General features: G+C 40.2%; 2 protein-coding genes across 3 annotated transcripts; both read left to right on the top strand.

Moving 5' to 3' along the window:
• The first annotated feature begins 218 nt into the window (after positions 1-218).
• SELENOK (selenoprotein K) lies at positions 219-3247 on the top strand. Of its 2 annotated transcripts, none has more exons than XM_054076694.1 (4): positions 219-372; positions 1576-1666; positions 2435-2515; positions 3151-3247. In XM_054076694.1, the coding sequence occupies exons 1-4, from the start codon at positions 354-356 to the stop codon at positions 3245-3247; spliced, it is 288 nt and encodes a 95-aa protein (XP_053932669.1). In that variant the 5' UTR covers positions 219-353. The 2 variants fall into 2 exon arrangements, with proteins under 2 accessions (XP_053932669.1, XP_053932670.1); XM_054076695.1 differs by having other exon boundaries at positions 3151-3238.
• A 2409-nt stretch (positions 3248-5656) lies between these two features.
• On the top strand, positions 5657-15258 carry ACTR8 (actin related protein 8). The gene is made up of 13 exons (XM_054077011.1): positions 5657-5819; positions 5918-6088; positions 7322-7432; positions 7683-7787; positions 8433-8606; positions 9136-9229; positions 9959-10091; positions 10414-10567; positions 11204-11299; positions 11695-11835; positions 12226-12490; positions 12805-12968; positions 13579-15258. The coding sequence occupies exons 1-13, from the start codon at positions 5697-5699 to the stop codon at positions 13720-13722; spliced, it is 1875 nt and encodes a 624-aa protein (XP_053932986.1). The 5' UTR covers positions 5657-5696; the 3' UTR covers positions 13723-15258.
• The last annotated feature ends 1920 nt before the right edge of the window (positions 15259-17178 follow it).

Genomic DNA, 17178 nt, shown 5'->3' with positions numbered 1-17178 from the left:
CCCTTTACAGTTCCCTACTGATGGCCCTGCCCCGTCCTGCTGACCCCGCCTCCTTTTCCCTTGCCCCCGCCATGCTGGCACCGCCTCCTTCCTCTAGGCCCCGCCCCCTTTTCGCTCGACTATCTTGGTTCCGCCCCATTAACCAAGCCCCTTTCTCCTAAGCCCCGCCTCCTTTCCCCTCTCGGCTGTTGGCCCCGGCCCATTAACTACGCCTCTTTCTCTCGGTTCCGCCCCCTTTCCCGCCGGCCCCGCCATTGGTGCTGGCCGGTGCCGTTGTGCGCACGGCCCCGTTGTGCGCAGGCGCGGCGGGTGGGGCGTCGGACGGGTGACGGCGCAGTGCCGGGGCCGCCGCCATGGTGTATATCTCCAACGGTGAGGGGCGGCGGGGCCGGGGCCGGGGCCTCCGGGGCCCTAACGCGCGTCTGCGCGGGGTGTGAGGAGTTCAGGCGGGACAGGGAGGAGAGGCCGTGCGTGTGGGATTCTGTAGGCGCTCCTGGACGCGGTCTGTGTCTGGGGTTGAGCACATCATGACACCAAGCTGAGTGGTGCAGTTGTAATGCCAGAAGGACGGGATGTCATCCAGAGGGACCCGGGCAGGCTGGAGAAGTGAAGCTGTGCTGGGAATTGTGGCTGCCCCATCCCTGGAGGTGTTCCAGGCCAGGTTGGATGGGCCGCCTGGGCTGGTGGGAGGTGTTCCTGCCCATCGCACAGGGATTGGAACTGGAGGATCTTTAACGTCCCTTCCATCCCAAACTATTCTATGAACATCATGAGGTTCAACAAGGCCAAGTGCAAGGTCTTACACCTGGGTTGGTGCAAACCCCAATTTCAGTACAGGATGGGGGATGAAATGATTGAGAGCAGCGCTGCAGAGAAGGCCTTGGGGTGCTGGTTGATGAGCTGGCAGTGTGCGCTCACAGCCCAGAAGGCCAACTGTATTCTGGGCTATATCAGAATGTTGAGGGAGGTGATTCTGCCCCGCTGTTCCTCTCCTGTGAGACCTCATCTGCAGTATCGTGTCCAGTTCTGGAATCCTCAATGTAAGAAGGACATGGAGCTCTTGGAGTGGGTCCAGAGGAGGCTACAAGGGTGATTGGAGGGCTAGAGCACTTCCCTTAGGAGGACAAACTGAGAGAGTTGGGGTTGTTCAGCCTGGAAAAGGGACAGCTCCGAGGAGGCCTTATAGTGACCTTCCAGTACCTGAAGGGGCTACAAGAAAGCTGGGGAGGGGCTATTCACAAAGGCTTGTGGGGATAGGATGAGGAGCAATGGGTATAAACTGGAGAGGGGCAGATTTAGACTAGACATTAGGAAGAATTTCTTCACTGTGAGAGTGGCGAGACACTGGCAGATGTTGCCAAGGGAGGTTGTGGCTGGCCCATCCCTGGAAGGGTTCAAGGCCAAGTTGGATGGCATTTTGAGCAACCTGATCCAGTGGGAGGTGTCCCTGACCATGGCAGGGGGATTGGAACTGGATGGGCTTTGAGGTCCCTCCCAACTCAAATCATTCCATGATTCTGTGAGACTGCAGTGTCACAGATATTGTTGAGTGTTTTGTATCTTGATACATTACAGGACAAGTTTTGGACAACCAGAGTCGGGCTCCGTGGCGTCTGTCATCTATAACAGATTTCTTATGGTCAATAGCAGATTTTATTGTCCTGTTGTAAGTAGAAATTATTCTTTTGATGAGCTTTAATTTAGATCTGTCATAGGTAGAAGCTACTCAGTGCTATCAGTGACACAACAATAAAAATGTTAGATTTACTCTTCAGTATTCTGTACCTACTGTCCCCAAAATGTATGTGGATGTTTTGCTGTCACTGTGGCTTTGGTTATTAGGCACTATAAAATATTTAATAAAAAGAAAAGTGTATGAGAAGCGATGCTAACTTGCTGGCAGCTCAGATGAGTTTTTTTACATTTCTTCCATTTTAATACTGCAAAAAGAAAAAGTTTATACTTTCGTTAAATAGCTAGTTTCTGATCAAATAATTAACATATTATTTGGAGAATTTCTACTGGTGACAACAGATTCAGGATATGTAAAAACAATCACAGAGCAGTAATCACAAATCTATGGCCCCATATCACAGCCAATTACAAAATAAAAAGTTCTTTTGATGTATTGAACAGTCCTTCATTATTTCAGTTATAGGTTTATACTTTATCCATTTCTTGCACTTCATTTACCAGAAAAAGTGAGAAGTTTTATAGTTTCAGCCTTAGTGTAATTCAGAATTACTTCAGATTTTATCTTTGTACGTAGGATAAAAATTGCCAACATTTATTAAACAACAGTAACACTGAGAAGGTATGCTGTTCTTTCCTGAACACTACTTATTGTTTTCCAGGCTGTTTCTTATCTTGCAATCCAAAAATTCATAAACAATATCTAGCAATCACTTCACCTAACTGCTGTTTTACTTTTCAGTTTCCAGAGCATTATTCAACCAGATTTGAGAAGAAGAGGCTACACATCATCTTCCTATTCAGGATACAATGATGGAAGAGGGTATTTTTTTCATATTCACACTAGTTCTGATTTTTCCTTATCTTAGCTAAATTACACAATATATTCAGATTACAGTTGTGATTTGCATTGAATCAGGCCATGTTATCTGCAGTATTTTGTCTGAAACACATTGATAACAACACATAGTTCCAGATAGCAGTGGTAACAGGATAGTCTGACTCCCATGGAAACAATTTTTCAAGCTTCTGAAAGACAGTATGTTTTTTCATGTGATTCTTTTATTAGATTTGCTTATACTCAGCATTTGATTTACATCAGTCATTTCATGTATCACATTATCTACAGATAAAGCAGAACACTTTGTTACAGGGATATAATTTCTATAGACGCTATAGTTACAGTGTTTCTTTGGTCTTATTGGTTTGCGTAACTCTTTTATAGGACTGTGTAAAAGCCTGTTAGCTGTGAGACAGGAGTAATTAGAAGAGTTTGTTAGAGCATTTCTATTAAAGTAGGGTTACGCTTTTTTTAAAGGTTGTTACATGAAACCTTAACAATTTTTCCAGAAGTTCTAACTTCCTAATTACTATCATTTTGAGACAGTACTATTATATTTCTAGTTTAACGATTCAATGCTGCTTGATTAGATGGTGTTCTCCTTGCTTTCCTGCCAGGCCTCCAGCACAACCTCGGCGTAGGATGGGTCGAATAAATCACTGGGGTGGAGGCCCCAGTCCACCACCAATGGCTGGAGGTGGATGAGGAAGGTAATTCCACATCTGCTGTATCCTGCTTTGAACTTTTTTTTTTTAAATAATGATGATAATTGAAGGTTAAGATAGAATGGACTGGTTTGTTGTCCTTTTGCAAAAGTTACCAAAAAAGGGAGAGAATTAAAGTGGTTAGATACTTTCAGTGAAAGGGAGTGAAAAGGGAGGGAGGTTAAAAGGTTGGGGCTCAGAAATAGTGAGCTTTTACTTGTAATTGCATAGGATTGGATACATAAAGCGTAGCAAAGATTTTTGAACTGATAAAGAATGATAACTTTATTTTTTTTGGCTGCTAACTTAAAGTCCTGCCCAGATCAGTACTGACAAACTTTGTTTGCGTTTCTAACTGTTATCGTGTGACACAGGAGGCTTTTTGGTGTAAAGCATATATTTCTTGATAGAAAAGAAGGAAAGTAAAATTGATGAAAGACTATTCATAAAAAACTTCTCTTCCTGTTATAGTGAAGTAGCTATGCAAATCTTGAATTCTTGTACAGTATAAAAATCAGAATTGCTAAAAAAGGGGGGCAAAAATCATTAAAAAAAGCCATGACCTTTATATTTTTTACAGCTGCCTGAACTTTAATTGTTTTATTAATTAGTTTGGCTGGTGAGGGTTTCATCCTACACTGAACGTATAAATAGTATGGTCTAAGTTACTACAAGACCTAAGTAAACAACCCCTTGTCCTTTTCCTGACTCACTTCCCATTGTTACCATAACAAAAGTCACAAGAAAAACAAAACACATGCAGGCGGTTAATACCTGTAAATCTTGCAGGAAAAAGTTCATATTCCAGGAAGCACATACACCAGTATTTCAGTTCCATCGAAAAAGTTTAAGCTTCTTTCCATGGTATTTTTAATTTGGATGGATTTTTGTTTCTTTTTTACTAGCCATGAGACATGAGGAGGCTGTGGGGAGGGCTTTTGGGTAATAATGGCAGTCTGTAATCTGCTCAGGAATAGAGGTTTGTGAACTTTAGAAAAAACTTAGCAAAATTAAAACCAGTTTTATTTTAAAATTGTTACTTACTAATTTTATCTCACAAAGAAAGACCTTGTCTTTGAATATACTGTAATTACTTTATCTTTTAGGTAAACGCCTGCTGAAGAGGCAGGCAAAAGCATGCACACTTGCAAGATAAAAGGGAAGAAGAGTTTTGTGGTGGACCAAAGGTATTTGGATGCTGCAGATGTGTATGTCTAACTGGAAACTGTTCTGCAATACAAGCAGATTAATGAAGTTGTACTGGGAACTCCTTCTTCAAGGATCCGGTGTAACTGAACCACAGTTGTATTAAATGTGTTTACTGTCTAAAGTCTTTGTATAGTTTCTGAACATTTTACTGTAGTTGTAAAGTAATAAGTAAATTATATTTGGCTTGTCATGAGGCTTTCTCAGTGTTTATAGAAGAAACAAAAAGTCCGTCTGAAGTGCAGTACGCCCTTTGCTGTTCACATAAGGAAGAATACATATCTGTATTTGATAAAGAAGGTTCCTTGAGTCAAACTTAAAGCAAAATTACTTTGGTTTACGATCCCTGACATTTACAAACTACTTCCTTAAGGGCTCTAATGGGTTTTATAACATGCCTGGTTTATAAGCACCTCTTGAAACAGCTTCCTTCTCCATTATAAACTTACTCAAAGGTGTGAGCCCGTTTGCTCTACAAATATTGCGAAGCCTAAAATTAGGTGCTAACAAGAAGAATTATTTTCTTACAAACAGTAACTACCTTTTAATTTACCCCATTCCAGGATGGGAGTTCCTTAGAATCATAGAATAGTTTGGGTTGGAAGGGACCTTAAAGATCATCCACTTCCAGCCTCCCTGCGATGGGCAGGAACATCCCACTCAACCAGGCTGCCCAAGGCCCATCCAACCTGGCCTTGAACACCTCCAGGGATGGGGCAGCCACGACTTCCCAGGGCAACCTGGGAACCTCACCACCCTCATGGTGAAGAAATTCCTCCTTATGACTAGTCTAAATCTCCCCCTCTCCAGTTTATACCCGTTCCCCCTCGTCCTATCAGTACGAGTTCCTTATTGTTGCTGGGTTTTGTTCGGAGAGGGCTGCATTTTACTCAAGGGCAGTTTAGTGGCAGACAGGAATGGCTGGACTCGATGATCTAAGAGCTCCTCTCCAACCCAGTGATTCTATGATCTATTTGATAAAAGATAAGCTGCCAGGACTCCACACTAAATTACCTTCTGCAAAGCGCGAACAGAGAGTTCCAACAGCAACGCCAGCATCCAGCAGTGCCTCTCGGCAACGCAAGCGTCCAGGCGAGCTCACCCTCCCGCCAGCACCTCCCAACCGTTCCTCCACGTGTTCGCACCGGCTGCGCGCCACGTGACTCACCAGAGGGGCGGTGCTGCCCCTTCCGGTGGGCGTGGCCCACAGTGGCCCCTTCCGCTTCCGGTGCGGTGGGGCCCGGCGGTGAGCCATGACCCAGGCGGAGAAGGGGGAGGGGGAGAACGGGAAGGACAAGGAGCGGGACCGGGAGCGCGAGCAGCGCGGCGTGAAGCGGCCGATCGTCCCCGCCGCCGTGCCCGAGTCCCTGCAGGAGGTGAGGCCGCGCCTGAGCCGAGCGGGGCGGGCCGGGCTCTTTGAAAGGCCCGGGCGGGCCCCCCTGCCGCCCGCTCACGCGCCTTGTGGTGCTTGCAGCAAATCCAGAGCAACTTCATCGTGGTGATCCACCCCGGGTCGAGCACCCTGCGGCTCGGCAGGGCCACCGACACGCTGCCCGTGGGCATCCCGCACGTCATCGCGCGGCGGCACAAGCAGCAGGGACAGGCGGCCTACAGGGACAGCTGGCTCCTGCGCGACGGGCTCAGCGTAAGCTTCGTTCCCCGCCTCCCTCTGCGGCGGCTGTAGCTGTCATCCCCTCATACATCACAGAATCGTACAGTAGTTTGGGTTGGAAGGGATCTTGATCGATCGTCTAATTCCAAACCCCATGCACTGGGCAGGTTTTCCAGATTATGGTTTTCCAGAGGGGAATACTTCTAAGCAAACTTTTTACTTTCTCAGTGTGTGATAGATGCCACCTTATGATGTCAGTACGTTCATATCAGTCTGTGTCAGGGCGTTGTTTGATTTGATCGCAGTGAACATTAATATGATACCGAAAATGCTGGCAAATAAAACTCTACGACTCGTTTTGGAGTTGTAGAAAGCGAGCAGCATTTATCAGCCTGGGCAACGATCTGCATAAACCATAAATGTGCAGTGAGACAAACGCTGGTTACAGAATGGATTTCCCACTTACCTGTACGTATGTAAATTTTCCCCGAAATCTTATGCATATTCTACCACTTTTTAAGGTGTAGTTTTAAAGTTATAAAACTTTACAACACTCAAAACTCTTGCTAATTTGGAGCTGGCCCCAGCTCTCTTAATTGATATTGCCTTTCAGATTAGTAAGGATTCCAGAAAGAGGTGATTACAGAAGAAAAGACATCTGTTTAGCACAAATCTTTCCTCACACAATACATTAACATGAAAAACACCATTTTAAGGCAAGCATGCTATCAGAGGGACATTCTGTCTAGCTTTCAAAAGCCAAGACTGCTTAGATGAAACTTAACTGTACTTTAGCTTACGTCAAAATATTCCACTTTGAAAAATTCCATGTATTGTATCAAATGAAACGTTTGTATTCATTGATTTCTCCACTCCTTGAGATCACACCCAGTATTTCTGCTTAAAGAATGATGGCTCTAGAGCTAGAATTGGACTGCGCCATTTGTGAAGGCATTGGTTTCAAGTTGACTTGTAACTTGGCTAACGTAGCCGGTAATTTTAGTTTAATCTGCTTAAAAAAATATATGTGGTGATCATAATGAATACAGTCAGTTAAAAGATTCAAGTTGACTTAGACAAGTAGGTGTTGGAACCCTAATGTAAAAAAAAGTCTATATTAATTTTACATTGTGCAAACCTCTGCCCTTTCTACAGTTTATGAGCTACAGTAATTATTTCATTGTTTAACAGTAGTTCTGTATTTGCAGTATACAGAGAAAGTTGTAAAGTAAGTATTAACGTTGCATTTTTGTGGGTTTTGTTTAGAAACCTGAAAGTACTGAACAGAGACAAAATGGCCTTAAAATGGTGGACCAAGCAATATGGTCCAAAAAGATGTCAAATGGTGCGAGGCGTATACCAGTGTCACCCGATCAGGTAACTCATTTAAGATATTATTAAATTGTTTGTTCACATAGTCATTTGGTGCGATGCTGTCTATTAGACGACAAGAATAGATATCCTTTTTACAGCAAATGTGGATGGGGCTATTATGTGCCCTAACTCTCAAGATCTGAGAAAAATGAAGATTTAAACTGGTTCTTTGAGGACTGGCGTGGGAGGTTTCATGCGTAAAAAGTGTTTGGTAAAATATTTATTAATAGCATTTGCTTTGAATGCATTTCAGGCCAGGTCATACAACAGGCAGATGAGGCCAGCGATTTTAGATCATAGCTCTGGGGCCAAGTGGACAAACACATCGAATCATCCTGAGTTTTTGGTAGGAGAGGAGGTAAGATTCATTTTCCCACTGAAATGAGGCTTAGTAGTATGTTTTAATGCAGCTCTGCAATCAGTAGCACTTTGTTATACATTAGTATGTATTGACAGACACATAAATGTAGTCGAGCAATCCATGAGAGCTTTACTATGCACTAACTGAATATTTATTATCATTCAGCAAGACCAGACAGTTTCGCCTATTTGCCTAACGAGTAACCTGGATCCTTTGCTGCTATAAATCAGTGTTTCTGCAGGGACTAGGTGAGAACTTTGCCCATGTGGTATAATTCAGAGAAATGGCAAGAAACTCATAAAAGACCAGTACGTGGAATCTCTGCTGAGTAATTTTGTATTCATGAGCTTCAACAAGTCTTTAAATTATTTTAGTTACTAATTGGAGATAATGGAAAAATATACTGTTGTGTTCATATTTGTCCACAGATATGCAAATTCGAACAATTTAAACAATGTATTTAATGTCTTTTTATTTTAATGGTTTATAAGCAAGCCCTGTTAAAAAGAAATCCGCTGTATTGCAGTCAAATTGATCTGAGTGCTGCTATATGTCTTGTATCTCCTTCTGACATATTTTTGGTAGTAATTTGTTAATGTTTTTTGAAAAAGCAATGCATTGAACATTGTCTCTTATTTTCAGGCACTGTACGTCAGTCCGCTAGACTGTTACAATATACACTGGCCTATCAGAAGAGGGCAGCTGAATCTTCACACAGGACCTGGTGGCTCCCTCACTGCAGTATTAGCAGACCTTGAAGTTATATGGTCACACGCAATACAAAAATACTTAGAAATACCACTGAAAGACTTAAAGGTGAGCTGTGAAGAGATTGACGTGGGCTGTATCCACTTCTGTAAATGTTACTGTAAAACAGAACGAACCTGCTGTTACCGTTAGCCTCCTACTAGCAGTTTTCTTAAATACATTCTTTCTGCTAGTGAACAGGGTTCCTAACGCTTTGTTTGGAATTTTGTGTATGTCTTTAAGATAATAATTGGTAATAGGACTTCTACCAAGGAGGTTAAGAAATTCCGCTATAGACATTTCAGTCTTGGTCTGGGATTTTTTTGTGGACTAAAGGATGCAGCTGCAGAAGGGGTACCTAAATACTTGCATAATTTTTTCTCGCCGAGTACTTTTAAATGTTTTAGTTAACTTGGCACTTAGCTGAACTAATTTTTTGAAATTATTAAAACCCTTCCCCCTTTCCATAATTTTGCTTTTTTTAAATAACTTGTGTATTACACTTTCTTACTTAGTATCAAGTATTCATTAATGTAAAGGGAAACTTATTTTTAGAGCTGGCTTTAATGTTGTTATCTTATTCTGTTCTTATCTCCAGTACTACAGATGCATTTTACTAATTCCTGACATCTATAATAAACAACATGTAAAAGAACTGGTAAATATGATCCTGATGAAGATGGGCTTCTCAGGTAAAACCATACATCAGCTAGCACTTAATGATTGATAATGTACACATATTCTTTTTTACCTGTAAGGCACATTTTTGCTGGTTTCAGAGGAACAGGAGAAATGCTGTGAAAAACATACAAAGCTTCACGTTCATCAAATACATGAAAGCGAGAATCAGAAAGTATTGTTAAATTATTCAGATTACCTTTTCCTAAGTAATAATTGGGTGAAGAGCAGAACTAATTTTACAGCATAACTAAGTTCTCTTATTCTGTTTTAAATTGTTTGCCTTTTAAACAGTAAATCTACTTAGTTTATGTTTACAAAGCACAGCTCAGTTGAGCTATTCTTTTCCTTCACTGCTTTGAAAGATAGACTGAAGCCTCCAGTAGTTCTCAGGTTTAAGCGTGGACTTATGATACAAGTACAAAGGTACTCTTTTACAGTCTTAGAAGTGGATTGAAAGAAAAGCAGAAAGAAAAAAAAGTTGAACCTTGTTTTTTACTTTTGAAAGAATGTATCTAAAATGCTAATGGTAACAATGCTTGATTAAAACTAGAAAAAAATTAGGAAAATTTATTTACGTGCATCTGGTAACCAAGACCCTGCAATACCAGTTACAAAAACTTTCAGTGCAGAGTCAGGCTGTTAGGAGATTTTAAAAGACCTTAAGATTTCTTTTTAATGTCAGCAGTGTGGCTCTGGTGCTTGGCATAAATTGGATATATTTTTTTTTTTCATATCGCTAGGAATTATTGTACACCAGGAATCTGTCTGTGCTACTTTTGGAAGTGGTTTGAGCAGTGCATGTATAGTGGATGTGGGAGATCAGAAGACAAGTGTTTGCTGTGTAGAAGATGGCGTTTCTCATCGCAACACCAGGTATCTTTTAATATCTAGTTATTATAAGCATGTACTTAGTTGCGTTTACTTAGACTTGAGTTGAAAAAAACCAGAAAGTCTTTTAGAAATAAAAGGGGTTTTTTATTGTAAGCTGCATGACAGGGTCATCATGTCATGGTATGAACCTTAGAGAATTCTGACATCTTTAGAAGAAGTAAAACAGCCTGAACTGATACCATGCTCTGCAAACTATGTGGTTCTGATCACAGGAAGTCTAAAATGTTCCTTGTGTTCCTGTGTATGCTACTGTAAAAGGCCAGTATTTCAGTAAATTAATGAAATAATCTTCTCTGTGTTTTAGGCTATGCCTTGCATATGGAGGATCTGACGTGTCAAGGTGTTTTTATTGGCTTATGCAACGAGCAGGATTCCCATATAGAGACTGTCAGTTAACTAATAAATTGGATTGCCTATTGCTTCAGCACTTGAAGGAGACATTTTGTCATCTGGACCAGGTGAGAATTGAAAATAGAATAATTACTTGGAGAATGTACTTTTTCCTTTACAGAATACTACTTTAGGGAACCCTTTTGTGAGTCTAAAATTGTTTGTAAATGGGATAAAATGTAATATTTTACTCAGAATACTAGCAGAAGCTGGAGTGGCTTTAGACTCATTTTGTTTTTCTTCTAGGTGAAAGAAACAACTCTTAGAAAAGTAGTTTCTTTGTTCTTATTACTGACAGAAGCTGACAGTAGCTGCATATTTGCTGGTTTTCAGCTGCATAAGATCTGCCAGCAGGTCTCTTCTTTCTGCACAGACCCTAATTTTAGAGGCATAGACACGCAGAAAGCTGTTTTGGCAGATTGTGCTACAAGGAAAAGACTTTAAACAATAGAGTTCAAGAACAGGTAAATGAAATCATAGAATCATAGATTAGTTTGGGTTGGAAGGGACCTTAAATATCATCTAATTCCAGCCGCTCTGCTGTGGGCAGGGACATACCACTGGATCAGGCTGACAAAGATTATAATTCAATTCAAAGTCTTGAAGAGTTTTGTTACTTTTTGTTGTTTCCTGCAGTGTAAATAGATGATGGAGCTTGAGAGAGAGAAGAGACACAAGGTTTTTTACATTCTTTTTGACCTTAGGATATTTCTGGATTGCAAGACCATGAGTTCCAGATTCGTCATCCGGATTCTCCAGCTTTATTATACCAGTTCCGATTAGGAGATGAAAAATTGCAGGTGAATTTTTAAATTACAGAGATTATATTCAGTGTTCAGACTCAGGGCCTCCCTTTGTATTGGCCCAGTACTACTAAGCCCACATGATTTATGGGTTGTTTTTAGTGTATGCTTGTTGATAGTTTTAAAATTATTTCCTTTATCTATGAGTGGGCCCTATGCAGCACTAGTGGATGCACGAGGCTTCCCAAGTAGCTTTAGCCAGAATGCTTGCAGCTTTAACTAAATAAGATATTTATCCTTAGAGGACAAGGAATAAATGCTAATTTTGCACATTTTTTACTTTGCCATTGAATTTTCTTATAATACTTATCATACAATGCCAGAATCTGTGTAGCGAATACCCAAAACCCCTGACTACATAGTAAAACTGTGCCAAATCTCTCACTCTGCAGGCTCCAATGGCTCTGTTTTATCCAGCGACCTTTGGAATCGTTGGACAAAAAATGACAACTTTGCAACACAGGTCACAAGGTGACCCTGAGGATCCTCATGATGAGCATTATCTGCTGGCTACACAAAGTAAGCAGGAGCAGGTGTGTGAGCACCCATTTTATTTTTCATTAAGTATTATTTAATTGGGAAATAAAATCAAGACTCATTAGTTTGTCTCAGAAAGCAAAGTTTCTTACCTGGGCCAAAAGCATTTTAGGATAAGGAGTTACAGATGTCTAGACAAGTCCTTAATTTAGAATTCTTTATGTTCAGGGTCTTAAGAGGGCTTCATATTATGGCACTGATATATCTGATGGAATGCAAAATGGAACCCTTTGAAAGTGAGGATTAAAATGAAATAATACAATGCTTAGCCTTTCTGTGCAAAACAGTGGCGAGAAGTACAGTGGTATTAAGTCTTTGTATGTACTGTAATCTGCTGAAAATCTTTTTGCATTTTTCATAGTTCAACTTGTTTTCTCATTTTTAAGTCTGCAAAAGCTACAGCTGATAGAAAATCAATGTCAAAGCCTGGTGCGTTTGAGGGAGACTTGAGAGGCCAAGCCTCAGACATTTCAGAGAGGATCTACCCGCAAGAAGTGGAACTGGGATCTTCCCAGAGCGATTGTATGATATCTGGAAATGATTCAGAGGAACCTTTAACTGCGCACATGTCCAGAAAAACAGCTATTTCTCAGTTTGAAGGCAAAGCCTTAGGCCTTGACAAAGCCATTCTTCATAGTATCGACTGCTGTGGTAAGAATTATAGTTGTACAGTTCTATAAAATATGCATGTAGTCAGTGTGAATTTATGGCAACTGTTACATTTTAGCAAAGTACCATATACGTCCTGGACTTTTCATCATCTCTAGAACAACTACGTTGTTCCTTCTACTTGCATCTTTGTTGAGGTTTCTGGAGCAAAGCATTTTGAGTGTCCAAGGAACAGAAGAATTTTAAAATCAAATCTTAGTGCTTTCTATCTGGTTTGACTTGCATTAAATTTTTTATAATACAGACTGTATTAACTTAAAAAACCAGATATATTTCTGTGTATCCCTTCATTCCAGCATCTGATGATACAAAAAAGAAGATGTACAGCTCCATCTTAGTAGTGGGAGGAGGACTTATGTTTCATAAAGCTCAAGAGTTTCTTCAGCACCGAATTCTCAACAAGATGCCACCTTCTTTTAGAAGAGTTGTTGAAAATGTTGAAGTCATCACAAGACCTAAGGTATACCGTTATCTGACAGCTAAATTGTTAATAAACTACGATTGGTTGAAATCTTCAAAAGATTGAAAAAGAAATGTATATTCTTTCAAAACCACAGAGTAGTTGCATATCTGAGGTAACACTCTCCAGTTATAAGCAGGAAGTTGGAGATTTAGCAAGAGTGTTACTGATCACTGAAGCATTTAGTAGCTAAAGGCCATATTCTTGAAGAAGCAGTTAGCACTGCCCCTGGAGTTAACTTGTCTGCTCAGCAAGAAATTGTCTTAGGGTTTTTTATTACTATTAAGGTAACAGAAAGGTGGCATTAGTTGGGCAAAATATCAAAACTTGAGTATTTTTCAGAGCCTCTGTTTCTGGAGGCAGGATTTCCATGACATGCTTAGATTAAATTAAAATAAAAAAAAAAAGTGACTTCTCTAAACACCTTAAATATTCTTTTTGTATTTTTATCTCACTATTTTTCCCTGACTAATTCCCCAAAACTTCTTTTCTCCTCCTGTCACCTCCAAGATTCTAAGTGGTGAAAACTTTTGGAAAAATTAGGATACCAATTTTGAGAACTATGCAGATTCACAGCAGTGATTGTGTACAATCTGTGTTTTGAATTTAGGATATGGATCCCCGCTTAATTGCATGGAAAGGAGGTGCGGTCTTAGCCTGTCTTGACACAACTCAGGAGCTATGGATATACCAGCGAGAATGGCAGCGGTTTGGTGTCAGAATGTTACGAGAGCGAGCTGCGTTTGTATGGTAGTAGATCTGTTTACAGTGGAACACGATTAATTGAGAATTCCTTTCCCCAAATGCCCCTGTTTTCCAGTGCAGATGTATTGACTTTCTGCTGATAGATATTTTTGTATTTTATTAAAACGAACTTCAACTGAGATTTTTCCAAAAGCGGCACAAAAGTCTTCAGCATTGCTATACTTCATATTTTGAATTGTAAGCATTGATTTTGTGTACAGTTATCACAGTAAACTCCAAATTTAGTACATTTGTATTAATAGAGGTTACGGATATTATAATTGCAGTGTTGGAATTTGAGGTATAAAACATTAACATGACAGATATTAAGTTTCATTCCAGATACGTGTACACAGCAGCAGTAGCTGAAGAGTGCAGGCTGCAGGTTTAATGCCTTGTTCTGATTCTTATTCTAATGTTTCCTGGAGATGAAATTGTTGTATAAGCAAACATCATGGAAAAAGTGAAATGGAGAACCAAACTACAGTTATTGTTGGTATTTTGCTTATTTTATCCATATGAATAGAAATAAACCTTCTCCTCAGTGTTTGCTGCCCAAGTCTGCCAATTTGAGTTCAGCGGAAGCACGCATCTCCTGCTGTGCTTATACAGAAGGAGAACTTGGAGAACTCTGCTTTCTATTTATTATTTAACAGAAAATTACCTTTGCCTACACATTTTTTTCAAGAAGTACTTCATACTTTTGATGCTCATAAAACAGCATTAAATATTCAAGCCCAAGACTGCTTGTTGTAAAACTCATTTCTGTCTCTGTTAAGAGTTAGCGTTGGATTCCACAAACTCCCTGAGGGTTGAAAATATTTCCATTTAAAATCGTTAATAGCTGTGTACGCAGTGAAATGGATTTCTGCTGTAACTGTGCTTGCGATGGGCACCATACACCCTGCAGGTGGCACCTTGTGACCTAACAGAGTGTTCGGCCTTCGAAGGGGTGAGTCAGAAGCATTGGTTTCTACAGGGACCCCTTGCAGTTGTTTGAATTCAGGCACTGTTTGCTTGAAAATGTATGCAGTAAATATATATAACCCATTAAACCTCCAACAGATTTAGAAACAGTATTTAGTATTAATGACACATCTGCACGCTCAAATCTGCCAGGAATTTGTTTAGTACGCTAAAGGTACTTTTCTTCATGTCATAGAGGCCAAGCAGTAATTAGACTGAGTGCACAGTGTCAGAAAAAACCCAAGAAAATTTCTGAGTCCCATGTTTATGGATTAATATATGGCATCATCATCTAAATTAACCTGTACAGAACTACCTATGTTTCTACTTTAAAGCCTTAAGTATGACAAGATTCAGATCTACTCAGCATTCACACAAAGATTATACTGTGGAACACTTCTCAGAATTGAAGTACTTTTCCTCCTTTTGTGTAATGTCTATGTGTGTACATAGCACCCATTTCAATACACCTTTTGCTGTATTTCATTACATTTAGGCTGAGAATTTAAATGAATATTCAAACTGCAAACACCTATCATCTTTGTTTCAAGCATTCTTAATCGGTATGAATATTAAAAATCATTCACATCAACTACACATTCACTCAGTTCTACGGGAGAGTAATCGCTTTTCCATTAATGAATAAATATTCAGAAATTCGGTGTGGTGCCCAAGTATGAATAACCAACCACTCAGACCATCCATTATTGTCTGCTTATCTAACTAAGAGCAAAACCATTAACAAGCAATTATCTCAGATGATATTAATTATCCAATACATTCTAAGGGGAGCAATAAGGAAAGACTTGAGGAAATAATCAGCATTTACAAGCAATGCTCAGATACTGTATCAGAGACTGTTGCATTACAAAATGTCTGGAGAAAGTGTAAGTTCTCACAACAGTTATCTTAATAAGCCTTTATATCATCATTATTCTACCACAAGCGTTCTGATTGGAAAAACAAGAATCTCGGTTTCATTTTCCAGCAGCCCAGAAGAGCAGCGGCACTGACTCTTCACACAATTCTATCTTTGGCCATTTCTTAAGGAATTCTATGGCATCTTCTCGCCACCACCACTTTTTACTGCAGTTTAGCCTACAATGAATGTGTGCTAGGGTGGGATACGCTGAAGATACTTGGACAAAGCCAAGAGAAAAGCTGTATATCAGTTACAAAGGCCCTGCAGTGTTTGTCGATCTTTTGGCTACCTGGTGGGTGAATTATTGTTGATAATCACAGTTATCAGTGATGTTGACTAACAAGGACCAGACGTCGCTGCTGAGGTAACAAGTTAGTTGCCTTCTCATGACATGGGGCTTCCTGCTGCCCTCCTGTCAACTCAAGCCACCTCACAGCCCCCAATTCTCCGGTTGGAAAATAGTTTTGCAGCCAAAGGGGCAACGCTGTCAAATGCGATTGCTTTAAAAGGGGAAAAAATAAACTCTTGGGGGGTGGCTGCCTTCAGGGTCTGGCTGGGTGCAAAGGGGCCTGGGTGGTACCAGAAAATGCTCGCAAATAAACTCTTAAGATTCATTTTTGGAGTTTTAGAAAGCGAGCAGCCTTTATCAGGCCTGGGCAACACAAAGGCGCAATCTCCATCCATTGTGTGCAGCGGGACAAGAGCTGGGACAGAATGGATTTCCCACTTACATGTATGTGGATAAATTTTCCCAGAAATCTTATGCATATTCTATTACTTTCCAAGGACTCATTTTAGTGTTATTATGAACTTCACAACAGTGAAATCTCTTGCTAATTTGGAGCTGGCTCCACCTCTGCCTGACCTCACACTTGGGAGGGGGAAAGACTGCAAACAGAGGGAATTAGAGGAAAAGGCGTGTCTGTTCAGCACAGATCACACTGAACACAAGACATCTCATCTCCAAAGAATGAACAGTGTCTAGAAAGCACTGTTTGAAAGAAAACATGCTGTCAGAGGGCCATTCTGTCTTACTTTCAAAGAACACAATTACTTAGATGAAATTTAAGTCCACTTTAGCTTAAATGAAAAATATTCCACTTTTTGTAATAGTAACTATTTCTTGTATCACTGCAAACAGAGATGATTATAGAATAAGACTTCTGTTCAGCACAGACCATGCTGAACACAAGACTTAAGTGTCTGGAAAAACATATAAAACATGCTGTATAAAAAAAAACATGTCAGAGGGACATTCTGTCTAACTTTCAAATAAATACAGTTACTTAGATTAAACTTTACTTTAGCTTAAATCAAAATATTCCAGTTTTTGTAATAGTAACTACCGCGTGTATCGCTGCAGACAAAGGCAATTGTAGAAAAAGACACCCGTTCAGCACAAATCACACAACACAAGACTTAACAGTGTCTGGAAAAAGGCTGTTTGGAAAAAACATGCTATATTAAAAAAAATAAACCCACAAAACCCAATATATTATCAGAAGGACATTCTAACTTTCCAAAGACACAGTTACTTAGGTGAAAGTTTGCTCTACTTTAGCTTAAATCAAGGTATTC

This window comes from Cuculus canorus, chromosome 11 (assembly GCF_017976375.1).
Source record: "Cuculus canorus isolate bCucCan1 chromosome 11, bCucCan1.pri, whole genome shotgun sequence".
In the NCBI taxonomy this organism is placed as follows: Eukaryota; Metazoa; Chordata; class Aves; order Cuculiformes; family Cuculidae; genus Cuculus; species Cuculus canorus.
Note: the sequence above shows the minus strand (reverse complement) of the source record. Positions and strands in the feature narration are given on the sequence as shown.

What these genes read in the sequence shown, in the direction of transcription:
- SELENOK (XM_054076695.1), top strand. An exon ending in GCAGATTTTATTGTCCTGTT is followed by an intron (nt 1,667 to 2,434) that starts GTAAGTAGAAAT and finishes TTTACTTTTCAG; the next exon opens with TTTCCAGAGCATTATTCAAC. An exon ending in GGATACAATGATGGAAGAGG is followed by an intron (nt 2,516 to 3,150) that starts GTATTTTTTTCA and finishes CTTTCCTGCCAG; the next exon opens with GCCTCCAGCACAACCTCGGC.
- ACTR8 (XM_054077011.1), top strand. Translation starts at nt 5,697, where the DNA reads ATGACCCAGGCGGAGAAGGGGGAGGGGGAGAACGGGAAGGACAAGGAG. An exon ending in GTTTCTCATCGCAACACCAG is followed by an intron (nt 10,092 to 10,413) that starts GTATCTTTTAAT and finishes TCTGTGTTTTAG; the next exon opens with GCTATGCCTTGCATATGGAG. An exon ending in AAGTCATCACAAGACCTAAG is followed by an intron (nt 12,969 to 13,578) that starts GTATACCGTTAT and finishes TTTTGAATTTAG; the next exon opens with GATATGGATCCCCGCTTAAT.